At 40.7% G+C, this 24,796-nt stretch overlaps 1 protein-coding gene across 9 annotated transcripts in view; it reads left to right on the top strand.

Moving 5' to 3' along the window:
* Nucleotides 1-24,796, top strand: part of DUSP16 (dual specificity phosphatase 16) — a 101,747-nt gene that overhangs the window by 57,869 nt on the left and 19,082 nt on the right. For 6 of the 9 annotated variants that reach the window (XM_055336705.1, XM_055336709.1, XM_055336708.1 and 3 more), the window contains 3 exons: nt 590-1,184; nt 2,146-2,284; nt 19,597-19,760. In XM_055336705.1, the coding sequence (XP_055192680.1) occupies nt 957-1,184; nt 2,146-2,284; nt 19,597-19,760 (531 nt within the window). In that variant the 5' untranslated portion in view covers nt 590-956. The remainder of the gene's footprint in view (nt 1-589; nt 1,185-2,145; nt 2,285-19,596; nt 19,761-24,796) is intronic. The other 3 variants (XM_055336710.1, XM_055336713.1, XM_055336712.1) reach the window with 1 other exon arrangement.

Genomic DNA, 24,796 nt, shown 5'->3' with positions numbered 1-24,796 from the left:
CCTCTTCCTTAAAACAGAGATGAAATGTATGAAAAGTTTACAGGGGCTAAGGACAATTTACAGGGGCTGCTATTGTGCCCGTGTGTGTGTGTGTGTGTGTGTGTGTGTGTGTGTGTGTGTACACACATATGTGTGTTTGCTTGCAGTTCTCAAGCAGAAAAGATTTTTTTGTCCTGATCTTGTGGGCTTGCTTACCTGGTTGTAGGCTGTTGTTCTTTGTGCTCTTTTCAAGAAATTAGCAAATAAAATGAAAGAAACCCATTTGGAAAAAAAATATTACTTCAAGCAGCTTTTTATACCTCTTTCAATCTCATACTATAAGCATGTAGTTCGGGCCGCAGGTCATTATAATTCATGACTGTGTCTTCTTTGAGTTTTTATATTTTGATATAAAAGTGAATTATCATCAGTAGGTTTCCTGAAGCCATGCCTGTTTGTCTTTTTTGTTTGTTCAAATGAAACAGTGCATCAAGTATGGAATTAGATTAATGGAGTAAATATTATGAATCATACGCTCTCTCTAATCTGATGCTTTCTTTTTTTTTGACCCCATGTTTTGTTTTCTGTTTGTCTTTCTCTCTTCATGTAGGATTTTTGAGTCCAGTGTAAAGCTGTTGGAGCGAGGAGCAAAGGTAAAGAATGATGTAATGCACTGGCTGCCCCAAAGCATCTTTTGTTGTGGAATGGTTATTTCAGTCATCTCTTTATGAATCAAATGTGAGGGACTGCTTTGTGGAAGGAGTCCTTTGCAAGAGCACATCAACGGGGAAAGAGAAAGGGACATTCACTTGGAGGGCTCTTGCTGAAAATGGGTTTAACTCTCCTTTTGCCAGTCACCACCAGCCTGACCTCATACATTTTTAGTACAATGGAGTGGCTGAGCCTTTGAGTACACCACCATTACATCATCGTGGCAAATTAAAGAAGGAGGTGGGAAAAGAAGACTTATTGTTGTCATGGCCCATGAGATGATTGGAACTCAAATTGTTACTGAGAGGTTGGTGGCTCTGTTGGAAAGTGGAACAGAGAAAGTGCTGCTAATTGATAGCCGGCCATTTGTGGAATACAATACATCCCACATTTTGGAAGCCATTAATATCAACTGCTCCAAGCTTATGAAGCGAAGGTTGCAACAAGACAAAGTGTTAATTACAGAGCTCATCCAGCATTCGGCAAAACATAAGGTAAACGCTTTCTTTTTTCCTTTTTAGAATCAATAGACATCCTAGATGAGGCATCATTTTAAAACAGTCTCACTTTTAAGGGGAAAAAGTAATTTGAGGAAGTTTTGGTAGCTTTTTAAACTTTGGTACCTTAGGGATACCTCAAAGTAATTTACTAACCACACTGTCACATTTAAGAATTTTTCTAAACATATAGAAAGGTTAACTTGTTTTAATTTAGTCAAGTGCTATGTTTTCCTATTAATAGTTTGCTAAACTTTTTTTAAAAATTTAAACACCAGTAAAGGTTTATAGTTGATAACATATTAGTAACTTAATATATAGTAACTTATACACGTATCAACAATTACTAAATTAATACATTATTCTGTGTTATTTACAATTTACTGAAAGGAGATAATTCTTTTCAAGTGCCTTGGGAAGAAAGTGGAAACTAATTATATTAGAAGTGCTATTTATTTGTGGGAAGGTACCATTGTTTAGGATTTAGGGATCTTATTTATCTTTGAGGAATATTATTTCTGGAATTCCATAATGTCTTTGTGGTAGGTAAGGCTATTTCTTTTCTTCAGGAATAAAAATGAGCTCATGTTTTAATTTTACCAAACAACTGATTTCTCTATTATGCAGAAACCCTTATAATAATGTTTAAGTTCAAGGATTGCTATGTTTATTTTACATATTTTGTTTTATGAATTTTAGCCTTTTATAGCATTGTGTTTTAAACCAAGGAGTTTTGAGCACATCTACACAGAAATAACATCAATTTTGCCTCTTGAAAGTTGATTTTTATAAGCATTTAAACCATTTTGTATGTTAGGTTTACCCATCAGTTTTGCTGCATGTCATTTTTATTTGGATTATTAATTGAGAGAGGGAGGCAGTTATTTGCTTCAGTACCAGCGGCTTCTGGGATGATTTTTTTTCCAGCTTCCTTAACAGCCTCACATTTGCACTACAGGTTGATATCGATTGCAGTCAGAAGGTTGTAGTTTATGATCAAAGCTCCCAAGATGTTGCCTCTCTGTCTTCTGACTGTTTTCTCACTGTACTTCTGGGTAAACTGGAGAAGAGCTTCAACTCCGTTCACCTGCTTGCAGGTAAGGCTTGGGGCAGATCTCGTGGAGATCTACCAGTAAGCGGTATTTCACAGAGAGCTCAAAGTACACTAGATCATCACCCAACGATGAGTGTACCGGGTAAACTGATTTATTGATAGCTTCTGATCAACATAACTATTCTATTTCACTTAAGTACTACCATTCTTCCACGGTTGTCAATGTATTTTTTACTCAGCTCAGATGATTCTTCATTTGATATTTGTTAGTTAGAAACGTCATGTAGATCTGTGTGCTGCTTCTGGCCGGGGATTTTTCCATTCGTCTGGGATCTAAAAACACGAAATGCTCTAGCTCTTGACTCTGCTCTCAGTTCCCACCCCCTGTGACAAGAACCAGACCAGCGTCACAGTGTCACATTCATATTAACCAGTTAGAGTTAACAGCAGACTCCAGCAAATCAGCTCACTGTTCCTGGACATGATGAGCAGGGAGGGGGAGAATGTGTATAGGTTATTTCTTCTAACAATTAGGGAGAGAGTTTAAAATACTCATTTAACTTGAATATTTTCGTTTTGTTTCTACAACTGAAAAAGGTCTCAGTTTGCAAATACTAAGAAAGTTATTTTAAATCATTTTATATTTATGGGAAGAACTAAATATTTTATGTCTGTCTGAAAAGGGGAGCAAGTGTGTGAGTTCCATTTCATCAAATTCCAAAGCAGAGTGTTCATCCTTTGCTTCCCCTGTTTTGCAGATGTTACTAAAGCCCTTTCACTCACACAGGCTCACAGAGTGGGGGATACAGTGTGACGATGCACGGTGACCTTCAACACAGATTCTGCCACAGGAAAAGGCAAGAGGGCTTTTACAAATGTGATCTAAGAAAACAGAACATGATAGATGCTATCATTTTCACACCTGCAGTCTTTTATTGCAAGGCAGGTACTGTGAACTCGATGTCATCGGCAGTTGGTTGCTAGGAGTATAAACATTGCATTTTTCAGAGTAGGATTAATCGTTTGTTGGTGTGTTAACACTTAAACTGGGAAGGTTTTGATGAGATTTCCGTACCTCCAGTTCTCGCTCATCGGCTTTTGCTTCCAGTCTCAAAAAGCAGGCAGAGTTTTCCTCTTTCAGATCATCTACTACCACACCTTTTGCTCATGCTGTGATGCCGCCAGATCTTTCTGTTAGTATCCTTTTTTTTTTAAGATTTTATTTATTTATTCATGAGAGAGAGAGGCAGAGACACAGGCAGAGGGAGAAGCAGGCTCCATGCAAGGATCCCGATGTGGGACTCGATCCCAGGTCTCCAGGATCACACCCCGGGCCGAAGGCAGTGCCAAACCGCTGAGCCACCTGAGCTGCCCCTCTATTAGTATCCTTAAGTGAAGCTGGCATGTCTTAGAAAGTAGTTTTCAGAGTTCTTTGAGAATGATAGTAGTAGGCTCTGTCTCATTGATAGGCACATTCTTTTACTGTGAGTATAACTGTGGTGAATATGATAACTATTATTGGCATTTACTGAACAAATCTGGTTTAGGAACTCCTTTCATGCTTCTTGTAGGCACTGTGAGGGCTTTACCGTGGTATGCTGTTAACAGGACCAAGGTTTTTCTTAAAAGAGGGTACACCAAGATGTGCTTCACGGCAAAGGGACTATCCCACCTCCCTCTTGTTGGAGACATTTTTGCTGTGGGGGCTCTGACTTGACAGCGTGGCCAGACGCTCCTATGTAGGAATGAGCTTGTGTTGGGTTTCTAGTACAGAAGTTTTATTTCCCGGAATATCTTTCCCCCCCTTTAACAAAGAGCTCTCCTTAGTTATGTGGGAAGGTTCTTATCAGTCATGTGTCATTGTGGGAGGAGCACTCCTTGGGCAAGGAAGAGAAAGGACTCTGATCAGCTAGATCAGCCTGAGAGTGGAATGACACACTGAATCAGAGCACCTTGACATTACCACGTCATACAGGACATGTTGCCTGGGTCCAAATGAGAATCCTTCCAGGCAGCACCAAGAACCACGCTGAATGTATTGACAGCACCATATCCCTATCCACACTACAGAATCCTATATATCTTTTAGTTTAGGAGGTGGCTTTGGGGACTAGATTGCCTTGTCTGGGAGTTTCTGAACAGCCAGATCTCTTATGATACCCAAGAGAGGGTTCTGGACGGTTGAAAGCCTCCCTCCCAATCACCCAGAAATTTCTGACCAATTGGAAATTCCCTTGTCTACTCCTCAGAGTAGACAGAAAAATGGCATAAGTGGAAGAGAATGCCAGGGAAGTTATAACCATTCATACTTGGTAGCCTGTTTTGTTGCCAAGGCCCAGCTGCTCATAGGATATTCCACGGATGGGAGACAGAAGGACATAATGACAGGTGTTTCTTCAATATTTTGTTTGTGGGGGGAATAACTGTGGAAAAGCACACCAGCTTCTCACAGGTGCTACAGAAAATAATAAGATAACTGGAGACAGTTTTCACTACAAACTGCCCGCGTTACTTTCAGCAGTTGGAGATGGTTGTCCATCCTCAGGTGAATGTGGTAATAGAGAGATGTGGTGGTTTCTTAGAGTGATTCCTCCTTTGGGTTAGAGCTTTCAGCTACTCTGACATTATTCAGGATGAAAGTATCAGATGTGAGATAGTTTTTATGGTCATTAGATATGGAAGTAAAAAAATTGTGGCCTGAATTCCATTCACATTCTCGGGCTACCTTGCCTGGGGGAAAATGACTTTGGAGAAGGGGAACAGAAAGACATCACCAGGGAACTGATAGAAGAAATATTTTAATGAGCTATCTCCCTCCAACAAGAGGAGACCCATATCTACCTATAGGACATAGTTTTATGGACATAAAGAAATGCAGGGTTTTACTGAAGGAAGCAGGGACTGGGTTTGGGGGAACTATACTGGAATGGGCTTAGATTCCTTAAAACAGTGCAGGTCCTGTTTGGGGATGGGACTAGCCTATAACACTTGTTTCCACCAGGTGACCAGCTTTCCCGAACTCTTCTAAGCCCAGTCAGTGTTCCCAACAAAATGATTAATTTAATAGCCATATATTATCTTTAATTATTATCTAAAAATCTTGTTTAAATCTTACTATTTATCTTTTCATTTATTAGCTTAACTTCCTACCAGATTCTCTTTTTCAACTTTGTGTCCCCTGTAAGGCCCAGCACTTCTTAACATCTCAGTAAATATTTGATATCTAAATTAGCTTACATTGGGTTTGTCCGATTTATATTTCATGTGATTCATTTTATTAGTGTAAAACATAAGTAATTAAACAGTGATGGAACTAACCTGAAAGTGTAGTGAAAACTTTGAGATTGTTTTGAACTAAGTGATCTACAAAGTATATTCATTCAGAGCAAACATATAGCTGTTAATAGGAAAAGTGTCTAATATAAAAATGTCTTAAGAGCAAATAAAAATACTGTGATGAAATAAGATGAATCTTTTTTTTTTAAGATTTTATTTATTCATTCATGAGAGACACACAGAGAGAGACAGAGACAGAGGCGGAGGGAGAAGCAGGCTCCATGTAGGGAGCCTGATGTGGGACTTGATCCTGGGATTCCAGGATCACGCCCTGGGCTGAAGGTGGCACTAAACTGCTGAGCCACCCGGGCTGCCCCGAAATAGGATGAATCTTATGTGATCCTTAAATACTGAACTTTCATAGAAAAGCTAACAGCTCTAGAGATCTAGCTCTACTCATAGGAAGATACACGTCCATGAGTCCACATAAACTGAGAATGGTTGTGATAATTTCTATATATATATTCTTAAAGGTGAATATAAATTGATATTCTTTTTAGCCATTAGGAAGCCTCCCAATAACCAGGCTGACCCAAACCATAGCATCGTTTCACCCCCAGGGGAGTAAAGGGTTTAATTACCAGTAGCAGCCTCATCTGAGGAAGAAAGAATGAATTTGGATCCCTTTGGGAAGATGTCCATCATCGTTGGATAGGTGATGACAAAACCATCTTTTTCATTTTTTTTCAATTTTGAAATCCGTTTTTAAATAAGTACAGACTAAAAAGCCATGTATCTTCCCACAGCCATCTGTAAAAACAGGACTTAAGAATTTGAATTAATGGAGTGATGGAATGGATGACATAAACATTTGTTTCACAAAAATGATCATAACAGAGTATCCTGGTTGTGAGCCTTGTTAGTTTAGTTGATGCATGTGAAACCTCTGTATCAGCTGTCTTCTTTTAAAAGCTGTTATGTTATCCAGGGCGCCTGGGTGGCTCAGTTGGTTAAGTGTCTGCCTTTGGCTCAGGTCATGATCCCAGAGTCCTGGGATCAAGCCTTGCATTGGGCTCCCCACTCACAGAGGAGTCTCCTCCCTCTCCCTCTGACCCTCCCCCATCCCACTCTTGCATTCTCTCTCTCTTTCTGCTCTCCCCCTCTCTCTCTCAAACAAATAAATAAAATCTTTAAAAAAATTTTAAAAGCTGTTCTCAATCTGAGTTAGAAAACAAATAGTTGCCACCATTGACTTACTGATCAACTTCTTTGGTCTTGATAATGTTCAGAAAACTAGTTCTCTTTAAAAATTAATCTTGTTTCTTGGCCTTAACTTATTCATTGTGTACCACTTTATTCTACTTGCCTTTCTCTATTATATTTCTTAGGGTTCCAGATTGCACATAAATCTAAAAGAGAAAAGGAAAAATACCAAAGTTGGACTTTTACTTCTTGCCAAAATAGAGAAAAGAGAATAGATGGGTCATTAGAAGAAATAAAGATCAACTTACAGATGAGAAATACTGTTCTGTTATTTCCCTCTCTTTCCTCACCTTTGTGTTCTGGGTAAAAGCAAAAAGGACCCATAGCAGTTTATTAAGTCTGCAGCACTCGTTTCTCTCCTGTGATGAGGCACAGGATAACTAGCCCTACAGCAAAACACCACATATGACACACTTCAGCCCTTTCATTGGCAGATGAGGAAAATCACAGAGCCCTGAGCGACTCTCCCACGCTCTCACTCCCACCATGTACCCAAGGCCCTTATCCACAATAATTCCAGAGTCTTCTGGAATTTCATCAGGAGGTTGGACTGAAAGCTCTTCCTGTGGTAGCTCTTTCTCAGACTCTGTGGATTTCAAAGTCGTATTCACATTTTATGGAATGAAGCAATGTATGAAAATATACTATATGTAAAAAGTTTTAAAGCATTAAGTTATTTCAGCGGGAGGTGATCAGCAAATAAAAGTCTAATTCTTCTGTGCCGAAGGATAGTTCTGAATAATGATTGAAGATACCGTTTATTAAGCATTTACTGTTAGGTGCAATGTTAGCAAAGTACTTTTATAAACATTTTGTCTCTGAACCATAGCTATGGTCTTGGTCTTGTATTAATGTTTGCTATGATTAAAAGCCAAATACATGTTTTTTTTTTTTTTGTTTTGAGTTAGATGTGCTAGTCTATTTAGAACTAGGAGTGAGTAAAAATGTATTTGACTCTTTATACTTTTTCAAATTGACAGGTATCTAGATCCAGTCAGTAGATCTTTGTAATAAACAGAGCTTTGGTTTAGTGGAATCAATTACTGTCCTTCCTAATGGAAGTAGAGTGGGACCCCACTTTGCTGGTTACAGATTTTGCTGTGCATGCTGTTGCTACCATCACTTCTGTTACCTAGTTTGACATTTCTCTTCTCTCTTTTGTCTAGAGAAGGGAATCTTCAGTCATTCTATTTCAAATCTTGCAGTAGTTGGTAAAGACGAAGGAAATTAATGGATTTCAGTCAGAGTACTGTGGTTACTGAGGAATTGGCCGTTGGCTTGAAAGAGTGGCCGTGACTGATGGCCTGTAAAAGACTACAAGCAGTTGCCCCTGAGCTTCGGCTTGCATGGGTCTTGCAGGCTGAATCCTCTTTCTCTGGTTGCTCCCTGCCAGTGTGGTGAGCCAGTTTACGTGGCTCCTGGCTCCCAGTGCCTAAGACACGACTGTGGCCTATGTCTTTTTAAAAAATGGATTGTAGACCAGACTATAGTTTCTTGGTTCCTCATCCTGATCCCCTGCACAAGCCCATGGACAGCAGCCTTGATGACACCAATGGCCTCAGCCCTCCCTTGCCTGAGTCATGTCACCTGTGCACTCTGGAGAAGTGCCAGGTCTAGGACTTTCCATCTTGGCTCCTTCTCAAGGTTTTGTGGACACTTTCTTGGTTGGGCCCTGGCTGAGCTACCAGAAAAGCAAAAAGCTTGGCTCAGCCCTGGAGAACCTAGTGATCAATTTGGGGAAACGTGCCTAAAGTGGACCAAAGAGAGGAGCATATGCTCATGCGCTGTACTGTGTGATACAGTGCAGAAGGTGATGGGTTGTCATCTGCAGAGATTGGGCAAGATTTTATGACAGCAGTGGGATTCTAACTGAACTTGGAAGATGAGTAAGATTTGGTGGGAGATGGGCCTTGGCATTCTGACTGTGGGGGAGAAACATGATTCAAAATGTCAGGACTAAACTTTGATTTTTGGGGGGCAATGGGGGGGGGGACTAGAGTGGATTTCTTTTGCAAAGGGGAGAAGTGGGAACTGAGGAGAGATGAAATCAAATTATGCAAGCCCTTTAAACTATGCCAGCCCTTTAAACTCGAAGGACAAATTCATGAGCCATTGGGGATCTGGCTGCAGTCCCCACCACTTCTCAGTCCCCAGGTCATCCTCTGAGCTCACAGGGTGTCTGCTCTCCTCTTCTGCCAGCAACCGAGTCAAACCAAGATCATCCCTGTCCCTCTGGGTGCTCCAGGAGCCTCTTAACTGGTCTTCTCTTATCCTCTGCCTTGACACCTACAATCCATTGCTCACACTGGAGCCAAAGTGGTATTTCTATTTTATATTTTAGCATAATCCAGATTATATAATTCCTTGGTCTAATACACATCATTGTTTTTCAGATAAGTTCTCATATCCTTAACTGACTTACAAGGCCCTGTGGCTGGCTCCTGCCTACCTCTCTGGCTTCATCGCAGGCCGCTTAAGTCCTCAATTTCTTTCAGCTCAGTAGGCCCCATGCTGGTTGCTGCAGACCTGTGGCATCAGTGTCTCTGGGCCTTCACAGGCCCTCTGCTCATGTCCTCTACTTACTCAATCTCGTCTCCTCCTGGGTTCAGTGTAGTCGTTAAGCCTTCCCTAACTACTGGGCAAAGTTGGTTTTCTCTGTTATATACACCCCTTTGGCCACCTACCTATAATTAGTTAATTATTTGTCTAATTATTTAGTCAACATTTGTACCACTAAACTGTCTATTCCAGAGAGGGCCACTATTTTGGTCACCAGTGCCCCCATTACTAGTGCTGTGTCCTGCTCATAGTAGGTGTTCATTAAATGTCTCTTTGACCTTCAATGTGATGCCAGTGGTTTCTAGTTGTTTGGGTGACTGAATGGGTAGCCCTTTCTTCCTCACTGCATTGTGAAGTCTCCAGGAAAGCACTGCAGTTGACCAGGGAGGACTGTTGATAGAGTGGAATATATAGAAGTGGCCTATGAAAGAGCCTACTACAAGGTAGATCAGAAAGCTTTGAGCTGCATGTAGAAAGTCCTGAGAGATGAGTTATATGGTGATTCATGGACAGTTTACAAGTTAGTCAAGTTTGATGTTTAAGAGTCATTCTCTAGAGACTAGACTCATACCCCTTTTCCTCTTGACTCATAGTTATCTCCTGATTAATAATCTCATTTCACCAAGCCCTTTGATGATCGCTGTAGATCTGTCCAACAGCCGCTTCGTTTTCATCTGGGTCCTAATTGTAGTTGGTCTGATTAGTTTCCTAAGGGATGTGCCCTGATTACCTGAGCCCTGGGGGTATTATTGGACCTTCCAGGTCATGGAATTCTGAGCCCTGGGTGTGTTACCAGGTTCTCCAGATCACATGGTGTTCTGAGACACTTAGGGACATCTGAAAAAATTTCTCTCTCCACGTTTCATGTAAGTCAGAAGCACAGTGAAGATTCAGTGTTGCTTTTCATTGACCAAAGTAGCATTCACCAATTCTACCTTTATTCCTTTAGTAGCAGAAAAATGTTTTTCTTGCCCTGTGCTGCCTCTCACACCCTGAGAGTCTTCTAGGGCATTGTGGTCTAGGAATAGGAAGCAGATTCTGGGCCCCCACCCATGCCAACATAGCTTTAGGCTTTGAATGGAATCAGGAAATCCTTTTGAACACCAAAAATATACAAGACTTATGTCCATCAACAGCTATTCATTGTAACAAGGAAGGATTCAGTAAACATTTATTGAATTTCAGTTATGTGCCAAGCACTGTGCTAAATGCTGAGGGGATTACAAAGGGGCATGAGACATAATTCTTATCCACAAGCAGTTCACAATGTATTATAACTGGAGAAATAGAGGTCACAACACACACACAAAGGTAATTTACAGTTACCAAATCAATGGCAATAGTTATTGCCAGATAGCTGCCATAAATTTTATGGAAGTTCTAAGTTGGCAAGATCATATATAGATACACTGGTCAGGACACTTTTTTTAAAGATTTATTTATTTTGGAGAGAACCTATGTGAGCGGGGGAGGGGCAGAGTGAGAGAGAAGGGAATCCTCAAGCAGACTCTCCACTGAGCACAGAGCCTGACAGGGGGCTTGATCCCAAGACTCTTAGATTATGACCTGAACCAAAATCAAGAGTTGGCTGCTTAACCGACTGAACCACCCAGGTGCCCCAGAAAGATTTTTTTTTTTTTTAATGTGAGAGAAATGTATTGAAACTATCAGAGAGCAACTCAGTAAGGAAAGATAGTATTGTGAAATTTGCTTCTGGTACTTAGCCCCCAGCACCGACTGGAGACCCTTGGCCAGTTCTCCAGATCTCTGAGTGTCTGTGGCTGCCACTGGTATCACCTGTGTGTTTAGAAGTTTTTGTTTGTTTGCTTTTTAAAGATTTTGTTTATTTATTCGTGAGAGACACACAGAGAGAGGCAGAGACATAGGTAGAGGGAGAAGCTGGCTCCCTGCAGGGAGCCTGATGTGGGACTCGATCCCAGGATCCTGGGATCATGACCTGAGCCAAAGGCAGACAAAACCACTGAGCCACCCAGGCGCCCCTCTTTAGAAGGTTTTTGATGTAAAATATATTTTATTGATTATGGTAAAAAAAATCTTTGGAATATATTTCTGTAGAAGACGTGTGACTTGTGCTTGTGTGTGGCTTAGGAGGAAATACAAAATGGATTGGAAGAGAGATTAAATTACCAAAGGCTCAAGATTGGAAAGCACAGGTTGTGTCAGGAAAACAGAAGACCGATATTCCCTTTCCATGTAGGGTGATGGCATGGAAAAGCAGGTAGGACAGTGGGTTGGGATTAGATTAGGAAGGATCTTGAATGCCTGGCTCAATTTTTTATTTTATGCTGTGGGTATTTGAGAGCAGAGACCTCAAAACTTTGTTTTAGGATGTTTAATCTGACAGCAGAGAGGACATGAGTGGGGAAAAGAACAAGTGGATCAGAGAGCTGTTTTACTGAATTTATGTAAGAGTGAGTTATGAAGGTCCTGGAGTTAGGGAGGTAGCAGGAGAATGGAAAGGCAGGACATATAGAAGAGACATAAAGGAAAGTCAGTGGATGTTGCCCAGCTAACTGGGAGGATGGGGCTACAGTGGATTGGGATGTGGAAGGAAAGAGGAGGCTTTGACTTTATTTTAAAAATGTCAGTTTATTTTTAAAATTTCTATTTTTTGTTTTATTTTATTTAAAAATTATTTTAAAAAATTTTTAAAATGTTAGTACGTCTCTTGAGAAAATGACCTAAGGTAGTTGAAAGTGTTAGATTGGATTTTTAGGGCATCAAACAGTACAAGCTTGGAGATCTTTGATTTTCAGGTGAAATGAGCAAGTGTGTTCTCTTTAGTAACCTTCCCTTCCATGCTGATGGCAGTAGGGGTCTCAAATTATTCTTTCTTGGGAAGTCCCCTGACACTGTTCATTGCCCTCATCTTCACATCTAAATGGCACTGCAGGACCTGATGGGGCTGCCTCTGTGAATCTGGCTCCCATCTTACAGAACTCGATTTTATTCAGGAAGTGGTGGATTCTGGCCATATTCCTTTTGTTTGGTTATTCTGGTTGCACTCTTTAGAATTATCTTTGAGGACATTTATTAAGGGTTCTGGCTGTGTGTTGTGGGTGTTTCAAGAGGAGGAGTTTCTGGATGTAGCTCCATGTTCCAAATCGGAAAGATCAGTAAAATAGCTATCACTCTACATCTTCTGAGGATTCTTTGCTAAACATTTCTGGATTTTGCTAATTGTCCAGGTAATATTATTTTGAGGAATAGTAAAACCGAGACATTCTGAAGCACAAGAAATTCATTATTGTAGTATGTGGTGGGGTTTTTTAAATGCTAGTACTTTGGAACTTTAAAATCTATTTTGTTGTCTAGGGGATAACTGTATTAATCCAAAAATGAGATGAGTTAGAATTTCTCCTTCCCTGACTGTGCCAGGTGATAGAGTTGTTTAAAACAGAGTGAGCTTTTTTGGAGGTGTCATTTATAGGAAAAGTTTATGAGGCATAGGCTACTTATCAGGCTCCCTGGATGGTCTCCACAGAAGTGCCTGTCTATCCACTTTCCTCTTGTTCTGTGCTCCAATAGATAAGGAGCGGATGGAATAGGAGCTTGAAGTCGGTGCTTTATGATATTGGGGATTTTTCTCATCTGTGCTGCTCAACGGAGATTGGCTGAAAAGGCAACGGTGGAATGCTGCTAAAGTTGTTGAGAAAAATATCCCATGCTCTCTACCCACCCAGTAATGATTTATCAAACGTGTGGGTTGGCTTACCTGGACCAGCCTGTATACATTGGGTAGTACAGCTACTTATATATATTTGCTTTCTCTAGGGGCACGAATTATGGTGCCTTCATTTTTGTTTCATTTTATTTTATTTTATTTGTATTTTTTTATTGGAGTTTGATTTGCCAACATATAGCATAACACCCAGTGCTCATCCCTTCAAGCCCCCCCCCTTAGTGTCCGTCACCCAGTCATCCCAACTCCCCGCCCACCTCCTTTTCCACCACCCCTTGTTCGTTTCCCAGAGTTATGTGTCTCTCATGTTTTGTCATTTTCTTTAACTAGTTTCAACTCTCCCATGTATACAGTCCACTGACCTTGGAAGAATTGCAACCACTCTTGAGTCTTTTTGTAAGCCTAGAGAACAAAGTTGCCTGAATCAGTCACTTCCCTGGGAAACGAAATGTACATCTGCTGTGAAATAACATTTCAACAATTGAAATATACAAGTTAGCAATTCAGTTTTTTTTTAAAGATTTTATTTATTCATGAGAGAGAGAGGGAGAGAGAGGCAGAGACACAGGCAGAAGGAGAAGCAGGCTCCATGCAGGGAGCCTGATGCGGGACTTGATCCCGGGACTTGATCCCGGGACTCTAGGATCATGCCCTTGGCCAAAGGCAGGCACTAAACTGCTGAGCCAGGGATCCCCAAGCAATTCAGTTTTTAATATTAGGGTTGTCTCCTTTGTGCAATAGCAAAGTAGCAGATTTTATTTTCAGGATGGAGAGAACTCTTCTCTACAGGTGAGGTGTGTTTCTGAAATCCTTCACATGCACTCTGGAAGAAGGAAGTGAATGGGTTGTATTATGTCACAAAAAGGGAATCTTTGTTTTAACAAAGGTTAAACTGCATGAAAACTATATTTAAAAACTATGAGATTGTATAAACCATGTAAAAATGATTTAATATGAAAAATTAATTTGCATTAACTCTTTAGAAACATTTCTTTCATAAAGTCGAGCTTAAATACTGTTTCTGTATAGAGCTATGGAATCCATTCATAATGTGAGAGGGGGCAGCCTTTAATTCTCTCTCAGCTCTGCGTGGCTCTGTGGGACATCTATTTGAACTGAAGCATAAGTGGTGAAGTGTCCTGTGTTTTTCCCTGCGAGAACTATCTTTAAAGTAACAGAATTGACATTTATCTTTAGTTTGACTGAAAGGTTAGGGAATCCGTTTTTAGAATTTGAGACTTTCAGCATTTATTTCACATCACTAAGCTGTAATAAAGTGCTACTTTTGTTTATTACAAATATTCCTTTTTAAGAAAAATCACTATGATTCATAGCTGGTTGCAAGAATCAGAGAAAAGAGTAACTAATTAGAATTGTTTAGTACAGTTTTATGTATTTTATTTTACTTGGGAGGTTTTTTTTCCCCTTGAAAATTAAATAGTGGTTCACATTGGCTTTTACAGAAAATGGTATTTGTGACTGGAATTGTAAAGGGGGTGCTCTGAAGGAGAATAAAATGATATATAAGTTATGAATGACTATGTACCAAACATTTTCTGTGTTCAAAGTAATATATATTTTTTTGTTTATAAGCATACGTTCTGTTGGTTGGGTTTGTGGAAGACCAACAGAAATTGTAGTTTGTCTATCCAAATCTGTAGAGGCCAAAGGTGTCTGCAGGGTCTACCTACTGGTTCTCTCATCTGTATTTCTCTGTGGGCCAGGCATGTCTGCATACATGTCTTCCTCTTGAAAACACTTCAGTAAGGAGAAGAGTGGATACCACCATTCCTAAATTCAGGTCTACCTTCGGGGACTTGTATGGGTTATATTACTTTGCATTTTTTACATTCCCAGATGACAAACAGCATAAAATCTAGGGATAGGAGAAACATGGTGAGATTGGATGGTGAGTTAAATCCTTGAACAACTTTAAAAGTATTTAAAACATTTTCAACAAAGGATAATGAACTGATTTGTGTCTTCTTGTAATGGAATCTAACACAGAGTCTAGGGGACAGTGGAGGGTTATGACTGTTCTGTATCTGTCAGCCATTTGTAACAAAAAGTTTATGTAGATGAATTATGCTTCTTGTTAGATCTGTTTTGTAAGAGGAAGAAGGACGTTTTAGACATATTTCAAAACTGAGTTGCTGATGAAGCCACAGATAGTTTTTCAAGAGTTCGGGGAAATCAGGCAGTGTCTCATCTGTTGCTAATTAATGAAATGAAACTGGGGTCACTAGAGTACAACAATGAATGAAAGGTCAGTGAATGGAAAAAACTGTCAATGAAGGAGGGTGTTAGTAGAGTGGAACATTGTCCTAGATAAAGATCAGGGAAAATGTACTCTTTGGCTGAGGTAGTGTTTTCTGGAAGTGAGTAGGAGCCATAGTTTGGGACATTTCAGTCCGGAGTGAGCACTAAATGAATGTTCTCATTTCAACGAAATCTTAAATATTTTAAGGCAATTCAGCTTTGTGCCAGAGATTAGTTGAAAAGATAGGTAAGAAAGAAGTTTCTTTTTGTTTTATAATGTGTCCTGCAGTGTGTCATTGCTGTTTTGTTTGGCTTTTTGGTTTTGTTTTGAGGTTAAAAAACTGGTTTCTTCCTCTCACTTATTTCTATTCTCTAGAATTTTCTAGAGCCACACTCACTTTTGAGATCCCCCTGAAGTGAAAGTGATGTGGGATCCGTAGTACAGATAAAACTGACCTCAAACAGGGAGGCTGCTGGCGCTGTTGATGATTGTTGCCAAATTGTATCCCCTCTGAGAGTTGCTTTGTGGAGGAGGCCTGAAAAGTGCTCAAGACAGCTTCAGCCTCACCACATCTTGCACACTGTGATCATGAACAAACCTGTGACTGTATTTATATATATATATTTTTTTCTGTATTTATATTTTAACTAGTTCATCTATCAGTGCTGTTACTGGTTTCATGTGAAATGAGTACATTTAGAGTCTCTTGTGTCTCTCTCGTCATGTCCACCCTTCGTCCCTTTTTTCTCCCTCAGTGAAGCATTTGAACTCTATGGCTTTGGGGAAGCAAGGCTCTGCCATCAGTTTGGGAGAAGTACGTGGCCATTTTTAGTCTGGTATTGAGACCTAGCAGGTCACTCGCAGCTAGTGAGGGCAAGACCCAGTAGAAATCAGCAAGGCTGCCCCTGCATCCTGAGAAGGAGTTAATCCTCTAGTATTTGGAGAAGTGATACAGCACAGTGATTGACAGTACAATCTCTAGGGAAGACTGCTGGCACGCATGTCCCAGTTCTGCCAATTACTATTCTATGTCTTTTTGAACCTTTATTTTCCTATCTGTAAAATGGGAATAATAAGAATAGCACTCACCTCCTACTCATAAAGATGGAATAAATATTTATAAAGTGCTTAGAGCAATGTTTTTCACTTAGTAAATGTTAGGTAATTCTTTGGCTACTTATATTAGTCGTATATCTGATTACTTATAAACGTAAAATGGAATTCAAGTGGAGTTTCCTTGGATTGTTTCTCTTTTCTCTGCGAATGTTTACTGGGAGATTGTTCTGTTGGATTTAAATGAGAGGCTATTAGATGAACTTTTTTGGAGTCAAGATAGGGGAAAAAAAAAAATAAACCTGAGAACAGTTCTTTGTAGAAACACCAGAACCACCAAAGTTAGTAGAAGCTAACATTTAAACTCGTACAATTAAATTACAGTCACAATAGTGCCTGTAGGTTATTCTGGTTGGGTAGGTATGAGATAGGCAAAGTATGGTGAGACCCTTTAACACTTAGTGTTAGAAGAAATACTTTGGGAGGGAATATAACTGTATTATGCAATTAGACTGAAAGGGAACAGAACACTAGTAGAACTAAAATAATAAATCCTGATCATCAGTGACACTCCTATACATATGCCATCATAGGCTGCCCCTTTCTAGGGATTGTTCTGCTCTCATGGGTGTAGGAATTCTGACAGACTCCATTTCAGGACTCGCAATGGTCCTAGTATATAGCGTTTCCTTAAGTGTGAGTTGTCCCTAGCTATTAGTAGATTTTAAAGGGGAAAATAGTAGATTTTAGAGGGCAGTCCATGGTCAAATAAATTTGGGAAACTTATTTGAGTTAAACTTGTTTTCTTGGATATACTTTTTGGAGCCTTTAATATTATGAGGCTTTAATATTGTGAGTATCCCAGGGAGAGGTGATACACAGTACTTCTCTTACTTTTTGAAACTGATACCTCGTCTGTCAACTTCCTGCTGGACCCCAGTGCTTCAGAGCACACTTTGGGAAATGTAACCTTAGAAGCATTGCTTTTTTCATTTTGTGTCTGGTGAATCCTAACAAGATGTAGCTAAACAGGGATGCCTGGGTGGCTCAGTGGTTGAGCATCTGCCTTCGGCTCAGGACATGGTCCTGGAGTCCTGGGATCTGGATCCTGGGATCGAGTCCCATGTCAGGCTCCCCACAGGGAGCCTGCTTCTCCCTCTGCCTATGTCTCTGCCTCTCTCTCTGTGTCTCTTATGAATAAATAAGATCTTTAAAAAAAAAAAAAGATGTAGCTAAACAACTGCAGATCAAGGGTGGAGGAATCCTCACAGGTGAGGCTGGGTCCTAATGTATCTGAACTCAGCCTATGCTCTTACTTTCTCTGCCCACACTATCGATCATAGGGCTTTTCTCTTTGTGGTTTGCTTGCTGTGTGCACATGCATGGGTAGTGGTGGTGGTATTCTTGGATGAGAGAATAGCATCAGAATATGAAATAACAGTCGGTTTTGTGTGCCTGGAGGTCAAGCTTGGAAATGGTGAGCAATGAAGCCATGAACCTGAACAAGGATGTGTCCTGAGGGCCACATCTGTCACATAAAGGAGTTCAGGGGTTCTGTAATGGAACCACCTGCTCTTTCCATCGGGTTATCTTAAGAACTTTAGTAAGCAGGCTGCTGACAAGTAAAAACAAACAGGGGGGATCCCTGGGTGGCGCAGCGGTTTGGCGCCTGCCTTTGGCCCAGGGCGCGATCCTGGAGACCCAGTATCGAATCCCACGTCGGGCTCCTGGTGCATGGAGCCTGCTTCTTCCTCTGCCTGTGTCTCTGCCTCTCTCTCTCTCTCTGTGACTATCGTAGATTTAAAAAAAAAACAAAAAACACTTAGGTAGGAGGCTAGGAATGCACACTTCAGCATTTTGCAGGTGACATAGTTGTCACCGACTTCCTGTCACCCTAACTTGCTGCATTGTGGAACATAAAATGAGCATAGATGGTAGACACAGCAGTCCAGATTAAACTTGAGTTGGAACTACTATAGGGGATTATAAGGGATGACACTCTCCCCTTCCAGCTCCCTGCACATCTGCAGTTTTTGAGGGCATGTTTTGTGTGCTTCTAGAAGCAGACTAAAGGCTAATAGAATGCAACTCAAGGATCATCCGGGCATAAATATTTAAAGAGATTTTAGTATCTTGTTTAAGGCTTGATTAAAGAGGTAGAAGTGGGGGTTGCCCTGTCTCCTAATAACATGTTAATTGTTTTTTAATTAAATAGTACTAAAAATATACAAGTATTTCCTGTGATCCAAATCTCTTTGCTTCCTGCTTTGAACTCAGCAAGTAGTGAGGGTTTGGCTAGCAGGAGATTTATCTGAAAATGTATCAGAATCTTTAGGGTTCTGGGTTTGGATTTGGATAGCAAGGAATATTTAGATGAGAAAACCTGGGGAAGACCTTACCCATTTTTTTCTTTTCCAGAGGAGGTGAGAGTGTACCTCCTGTGGCGGGATAGGTTTCTGTTCATTATGAAATGGCAAGATTGTGACTTAATGAAGGTAATAGAACAGATCATTGTAAGGACTGGACTAGGAAAAGTGGCATTCTTGTGGGTCTAGGAATCTTGCCACAAGGCCCTCACATACCCTGAGCAGTTAGGGTCTGTCACCACTTCTTCATCGTGTTCAGCAAACTGAACAGTGGAGCCTAGGGATCTGTAGTAATTATGGGAACCTTGATGAACTGTCAAGGAATCTCAAGGGCTTGATGGAGAATATTTGCAAGAGTAGGGTGTGTATATTTGTGATACCTTTGAAATAAAAACCTGCATAGTGGGAAGATTTAAAGTTAATGCTGGAAGGAATTTTTAACTTGATCAAGTTTATTTTGAAGAAATAACATCTGGCCTCAGTTCACGGGGTTTTTATATTCCCGTTTTGCTCCTGTGAATATTTGTTTTGGCTTGGTTATTTGCTACTTATTTTAAATCCTCTATAAGTTCCACAGAAAAGCATTCCTTTGGGGGATGGGGAGGAGGGAGGAAATGTAGGCTATGCGATGTCGGAGAGAGTGAGAATGAGAGGAGTCCTGAGATCGAGAGGGCTGGAGAAGGTGAGGCTTGGGGCCGTGCTGGATGCTGTACTTAGCGCTTGGCAGCCTTGGACAGGAATTGCACATGCAGTGGTGCCCGCTTGGCATCTGTGGGATTTGATTTTGCTTTTTAAACAGTTTTTTTTTTGAACAGTTCATGCAGGGCTGATTTTTATCTTTGTACATGGTGTAATTTTGTGATGTTTGTTCTCAGGTGGGTTTGCGGAGTTCTCCCGTTGTTTCCCTGGCCTCTGTGAAGGAAAATCTGCTCTAGTCCCTACCTGCATTTCTCAGCCTTGCCTACCTGTTGCCAACATTGGGCCAACCCGAATTCTTCCCAATCTTTATCTTGGCTGCCAGCGAGATGTCCTCAACAAGGTGGGTGCTTTGAAAACATCCTTCACTACAGGGTTTCTTGTTAGCATCTGGAGAAACTGCGATTGCCTGTTTGCTATCATTTCCAGCACACTCTGCTTTCAGAAGAGGAAGTATATACCACTCTCCGTGTGGCTCCCTGGGAGCAGTTAGTTGGGTTATCTCCTGGAGAGCTGTTTTGTTTGATGTTATTGAGTAGTGCCACAGGAAACCTGATCTGTTGTGACATTTGCTTGTTGGTTGAAGGTCCAGGAGACCCGGACATGGAGGGTTAGGACAGGACTTTCCAAAAGATTAGCCTTATTTTCTTAGAGTCTTAATTGTTCTATAGTAGTAAGTGGACACACTCAGGAAGGCTAAGATTTCCTAGATTTTTTTCACATTTAGAAATGTATTTACTGAGGTATACTAGAAAGGGACTCAGGTTGGGCTTGGGTTGCGGAAGGACCTCTGGCCAGAAGGAGGGGGTGGGAATAAGATGGTGAGGTCAAGGGCTAAGAGCAGGCATTGCAGGCTGCCCTGTCAGAGGCTTGCTGGAGCCGTTTTATTGATAAAGAAGAGGGAAGAGCATGGATTTTTGCTGAAAAGGACGTGGGCCATATTGAGCATGGTGTGCCTCACCTATGAACCTGCCCTGATTGAGGCCATTGTATCTCATGGTTACAAGCATAACAGTAGTAGAACTGAACTTTGTATCCCACCACAGCTCGTCTGCTCTTAACCAGGAGTGCTAGGAACCAGTGCTCTAACTGCCGAAGCGGAAGTTTTTAAAAATCGCAACAAAAACAAAACCCCAAAACAAAACAACCTCTTTTTTTTTTTAAATTTTAAAAATTTATTTATTCATGAGAGACAGACAGAGAGAGAGAGAGAGAGAGAGAGAGAGAGGCAGAGACCTAGGTGAAGGGAGAAGCGGCTCCACGCAGTGAGCCCGACATGTGGGACTCGATCTCGGGTCTCCAGGATCATGCACTGGGCTGAAGGCAGCGCTAAACTGCTGAGGCACCTGGGACTGCCCAAAACAACCTCTTTTTTATGCCACCTGTAATTGAAAAAGCAGTCAAAGATGTTAATTCACCTATTGGTGATTTACAGGTGCTGCTTTCCTGTATGGGGGATGATATCCCAACATTTTCTCCTTGGATAACTGTAAGAATTGGGCTGACCATAAAGCTAGCATCTTCACTGGCTTGTGTTAGCATGTGAAAAGCAAAAATACCATATCATTAGGCAGCAGTGAGGCAGTCTTTCATTTTCTCTGTTTTCAAGATTTTTAAAAAAACTTATTTATTTGAAAGAGAGTGCACAAGCAGGGGGAATGGCAGGCAGAGAGAGAAGCAGGCTCCCTGCTGAGCAAGAAGCTGGATGATGGACTCTATCCCAGCACCCTGGGATCACGACCTGAGCCAAAGACAGACGCTTAACCAACTGAGCCACCCAGGGATCCCTCTTTTTTGTTTTCTTTTTTTTGTTTGTTTTCTTTTTTGTTTTCAAAACTCCTGCCTCTGTAAAATTTTACCTTGACATCGTTATTAGTATGTCTGCTTTTACTGTGAGATATTTGAAATTTGATAGATTATACTTGTATTGAGCCTTTCTGGTGAGGTCACAGTCCCTATGAACATGTGATTATTATTAATTCTTTTAGAGATAAGCAAATTATATCACAGAAAGCAAAATTAATTTCTTAGACTCATGTACATCCCTGGGGCAAAGCTGAAGATGCTTTAGTTAATCCTCAGTCAGAAAGTAAAATTACTAGTTAAGGATCCTGTTCAGAATTACTTCCAGTTTAAAAGAAAAAAAAAAAAAAGTAACCGGTCTGCAGGTGGTTTTACAAATAATTGCATTATAGATCATTTTTGTTATTTTTGACATTTAACATTAAATGGCACATTAATTTTGCTATGTATTGTTTCCAGGTTTAACAAATGTCTCAGTTAATAATTCTGTGAGTGCCTGCTAGATGAGAGCAGTCGAACTGGACCATGGTGTGGAGAATGTGGGGAAAGGATGCTTTTTCTCCTTTAGTTGGCTTCTCAGTGTATACAGAAAAGGATGTGTACATAGATGCATTGGGTGGAGGTGGTTGTTGTGGGAGAAGTGGATTTATGGAAGTTCATGGGGAAAACAACCTGGGCAAGGAATTTCTATGGAAGACTGTCAGGAAACTTCTTTGAAACGCACGTGTAGATGAGAGGATGGTGAGAAGTCAGCATGCTTTCAAAGTGGTGAGTAGAAATTCATATACCAACAACTGATTCATTGTTGAGAAGAGTGGAAGTGCTGAACGGGATTTTAGTGATCATGTAGTCAGTCGTCTTTGATAAAGGAGGAAGCCGATATTCCAGAAATATTAGATGGATTCCACAACATCACCCAGCAAATGAGTTTTGGGACCAGATGTGCCTCTATTTCACAGATAGCTTAAACTGATCACACTGTTCAGCTGTCTGATTTAAACTTTACAGGAAAAGTTATATGCTGCTTCTCTTCCCAAAGATGATCTTTTATAATTTTTCTTAATAGTACATTCTTTTTTATTAGAATTTAGAAGCTGAAGTTTTTATTTTTTTTTAAATTTTTTTAAAGAATTTATTTATTTATTCATGAGAATACACAGAGAGGAGAGAGAGAAGCAGAGACACAGGCAGAGGGAGAAGCAGGCTCCATGCAGGGAGCCTGATGTGGGACTCGATCCCAGGTCTCCAGGATCACACCCTGGGCTGAAGGCAGCGCTAAACCGCTGAGCCACTGGGGCTGCCCAAAGCTGAAGTTTTTAAAAATAGCAACTAAAGACCATTAATTTTATTAGTTGTTTTTAATGAAGTGCCACCAAAATATTTTGAAAGCCTATCACAGAAATTTTCTTAGGAGGATCGTACTATTTACTATTTAAAATGCTAGGGTCTTTATATTATTTCATTTAACCTTTATAATAGGATTAAGAAGTAGGCTGACCCTGAATTGTTGTCACTTACCCAAGATTTTGTGTCTGGGAAGTCATGGATTCAAAACTGGTCAGTAACAGAAATCGTTCTCAGACTCAAGCTACTGTTCTGGCTTTACGTCCTATGTTTATATAACACCAGAAATACCCATCTTGCCCCTCCCTGTAACAGGCTGTTATGAAGGACTAACGTATCTTGACAGTTTATTGAATCACTGCAGAGACTTTTTAATTTCTTTTATTTTTTTTAAGATTTATTTATTTGTTCATGATAAACATAGAGAGAGAGAAAGGCAGAGACACAGGCAGAGGGAGAAGTAGGCTCCATGCAGGGAGCCTGACGCAGGACTCGATCCTGGGACTCCAGGATCACGCCCTGGGCCAAAGGCAGGCGCTAAACCGCTGAGCCACCCAGGGATCCCCGACTTTTTTTTAAAAGATTTTATTTATTTATTCATGAGAGACTCAGAGACACAGGCCAAGGGAGAAGCAGGCTCCCTGCAAGGAGCCCGATGTAGGACTTGATCCTGTAACTCCAGGATCACACCCTGAGCCAAAGGCAAACACCCAATAGCTGAGCCACTCAGGCATCCCACTTCAGAGACTTTCTTTCCCTGGTTTTCCTACAGCACATTCTATACCAGCTCTGACCACTTGAAGTGTAATGTAAGCCACATACTTAACTAAAAATGTTCAGTAGCCTTATTAAAAAAGTAAAATCAAACAGGTGAAATTAATTTTTTAAAATATTTATTTGAATGAGAGAGTGCACATGAGTGCAGAGGGGAGGGGCAGAGGAGAAGAGGAGAGAAACTCAAGCTGACTCCATGCTGAGCATGGGGCCCAGTGTGGGACGCCATCTAACTACCCTGAGATCATGACCTGAGCAGAAACCAAGGGTGGGTGCTTAACTGACTGTGCCACCTAGGTGCCCCAGTGAAATTAATTTTGATAATATTTTATTTATCACAGTATATCTAGAATATTAGCATTTCAATGTGTAGTGTAGGAAAACTATATATATATATATATATATTTATTAAGTCTTTAAAGTCTGGTGTATGTTATAATTACTACACACTTGAGTATGGACAAGCCACATTTCAGGTGCTCAGTATCCTCATATGGCTTGTGGCTACCATAGTGGATGGTGTAGGTCACTGCTTTCAATATGTATTAATTTTACTCTGGTTTTGAAGACGTGGCTGTTCTGTAAAAGATCGTAAGAAGTCATTGGTAACAAAAAGAATACTTTCGGTTTCTTTTTTTCTTCACAACTACTTTTGCTTCTCACAATCTGTTCTTTTATTCTCTAGTCTTTGTACAAGAGCTAGAACAGGAATGTCTTATAGTACTAAAAGTAGTTTTCTGAGGCCCAATTCACATCTGAACTGAGCAGGATTTGAGTAAGAATCTCCAGTTTCTCTGTGAAAGAGCAAAGTTCTTGATTGCTTTTCTGCTTGATCACTTAACATTTCTAGTAGAGACTTTTGTTTCACACAGAAATGCACAAAACATCTGATGGAATTACCTTTGGCTCAATGCTGTATCTGCAGTGATCGGCTTCAGCTTCTTCACTAAAGTGGTTCTGCTGCCCCCTCCCTCCCCCACCCCATTTATACAGTGTGCTGTCAGCATTCTTTGTGTTGCTCATTTCACGCTTCGAACATGCCAGATTGGTTTTCCTGTCTACCTGGTGGTTCTGCCTGCCCCTGGGATGACTATTTCTCTCTTGTTTTCTTACCAGAGTTATTAGCCTAGACACAGAATACTGCTTTCCCAGTTTCCCTATGTTCTAGGAAGACAAAAAGATAAAAAATTATCAGTAAAAATACACCACACAGTGTGCAAGCTGGTTAGACAACACCTGTTCATTCCACAATGATGCATAAGACAAGATGACTGACAGTAGAACTCAACACCAAGGCAGCATGGCATAATGGTGGGGAGCTGGCCTTGGAGGTAGGCATTTCTGCGTCCTAGGGCTCCACCTGGCCAGCCATACCACTTTAGCCAGGTCCCTGAGTCTTGGCTTCTTCACCTACAAATTGTAATGACTCCTGCCTTCTAGTGTTCATGTGAGGTTCAA

Source organism: Nyctereutes procyonoides, unplaced genomic scaffold (genome assembly GCF_905146905.1).
Source record: "Nyctereutes procyonoides isolate TBG_1078 unplaced genomic scaffold, NYPRO_anot_genome, whole genome shotgun sequence".
NCBI lineage: Eukaryota > Metazoa > Chordata > Mammalia > Carnivora > Canidae > Nyctereutes > Nyctereutes procyonoides.
This window is presented reverse-complemented; position numbering and strand designations above follow the sequence as displayed.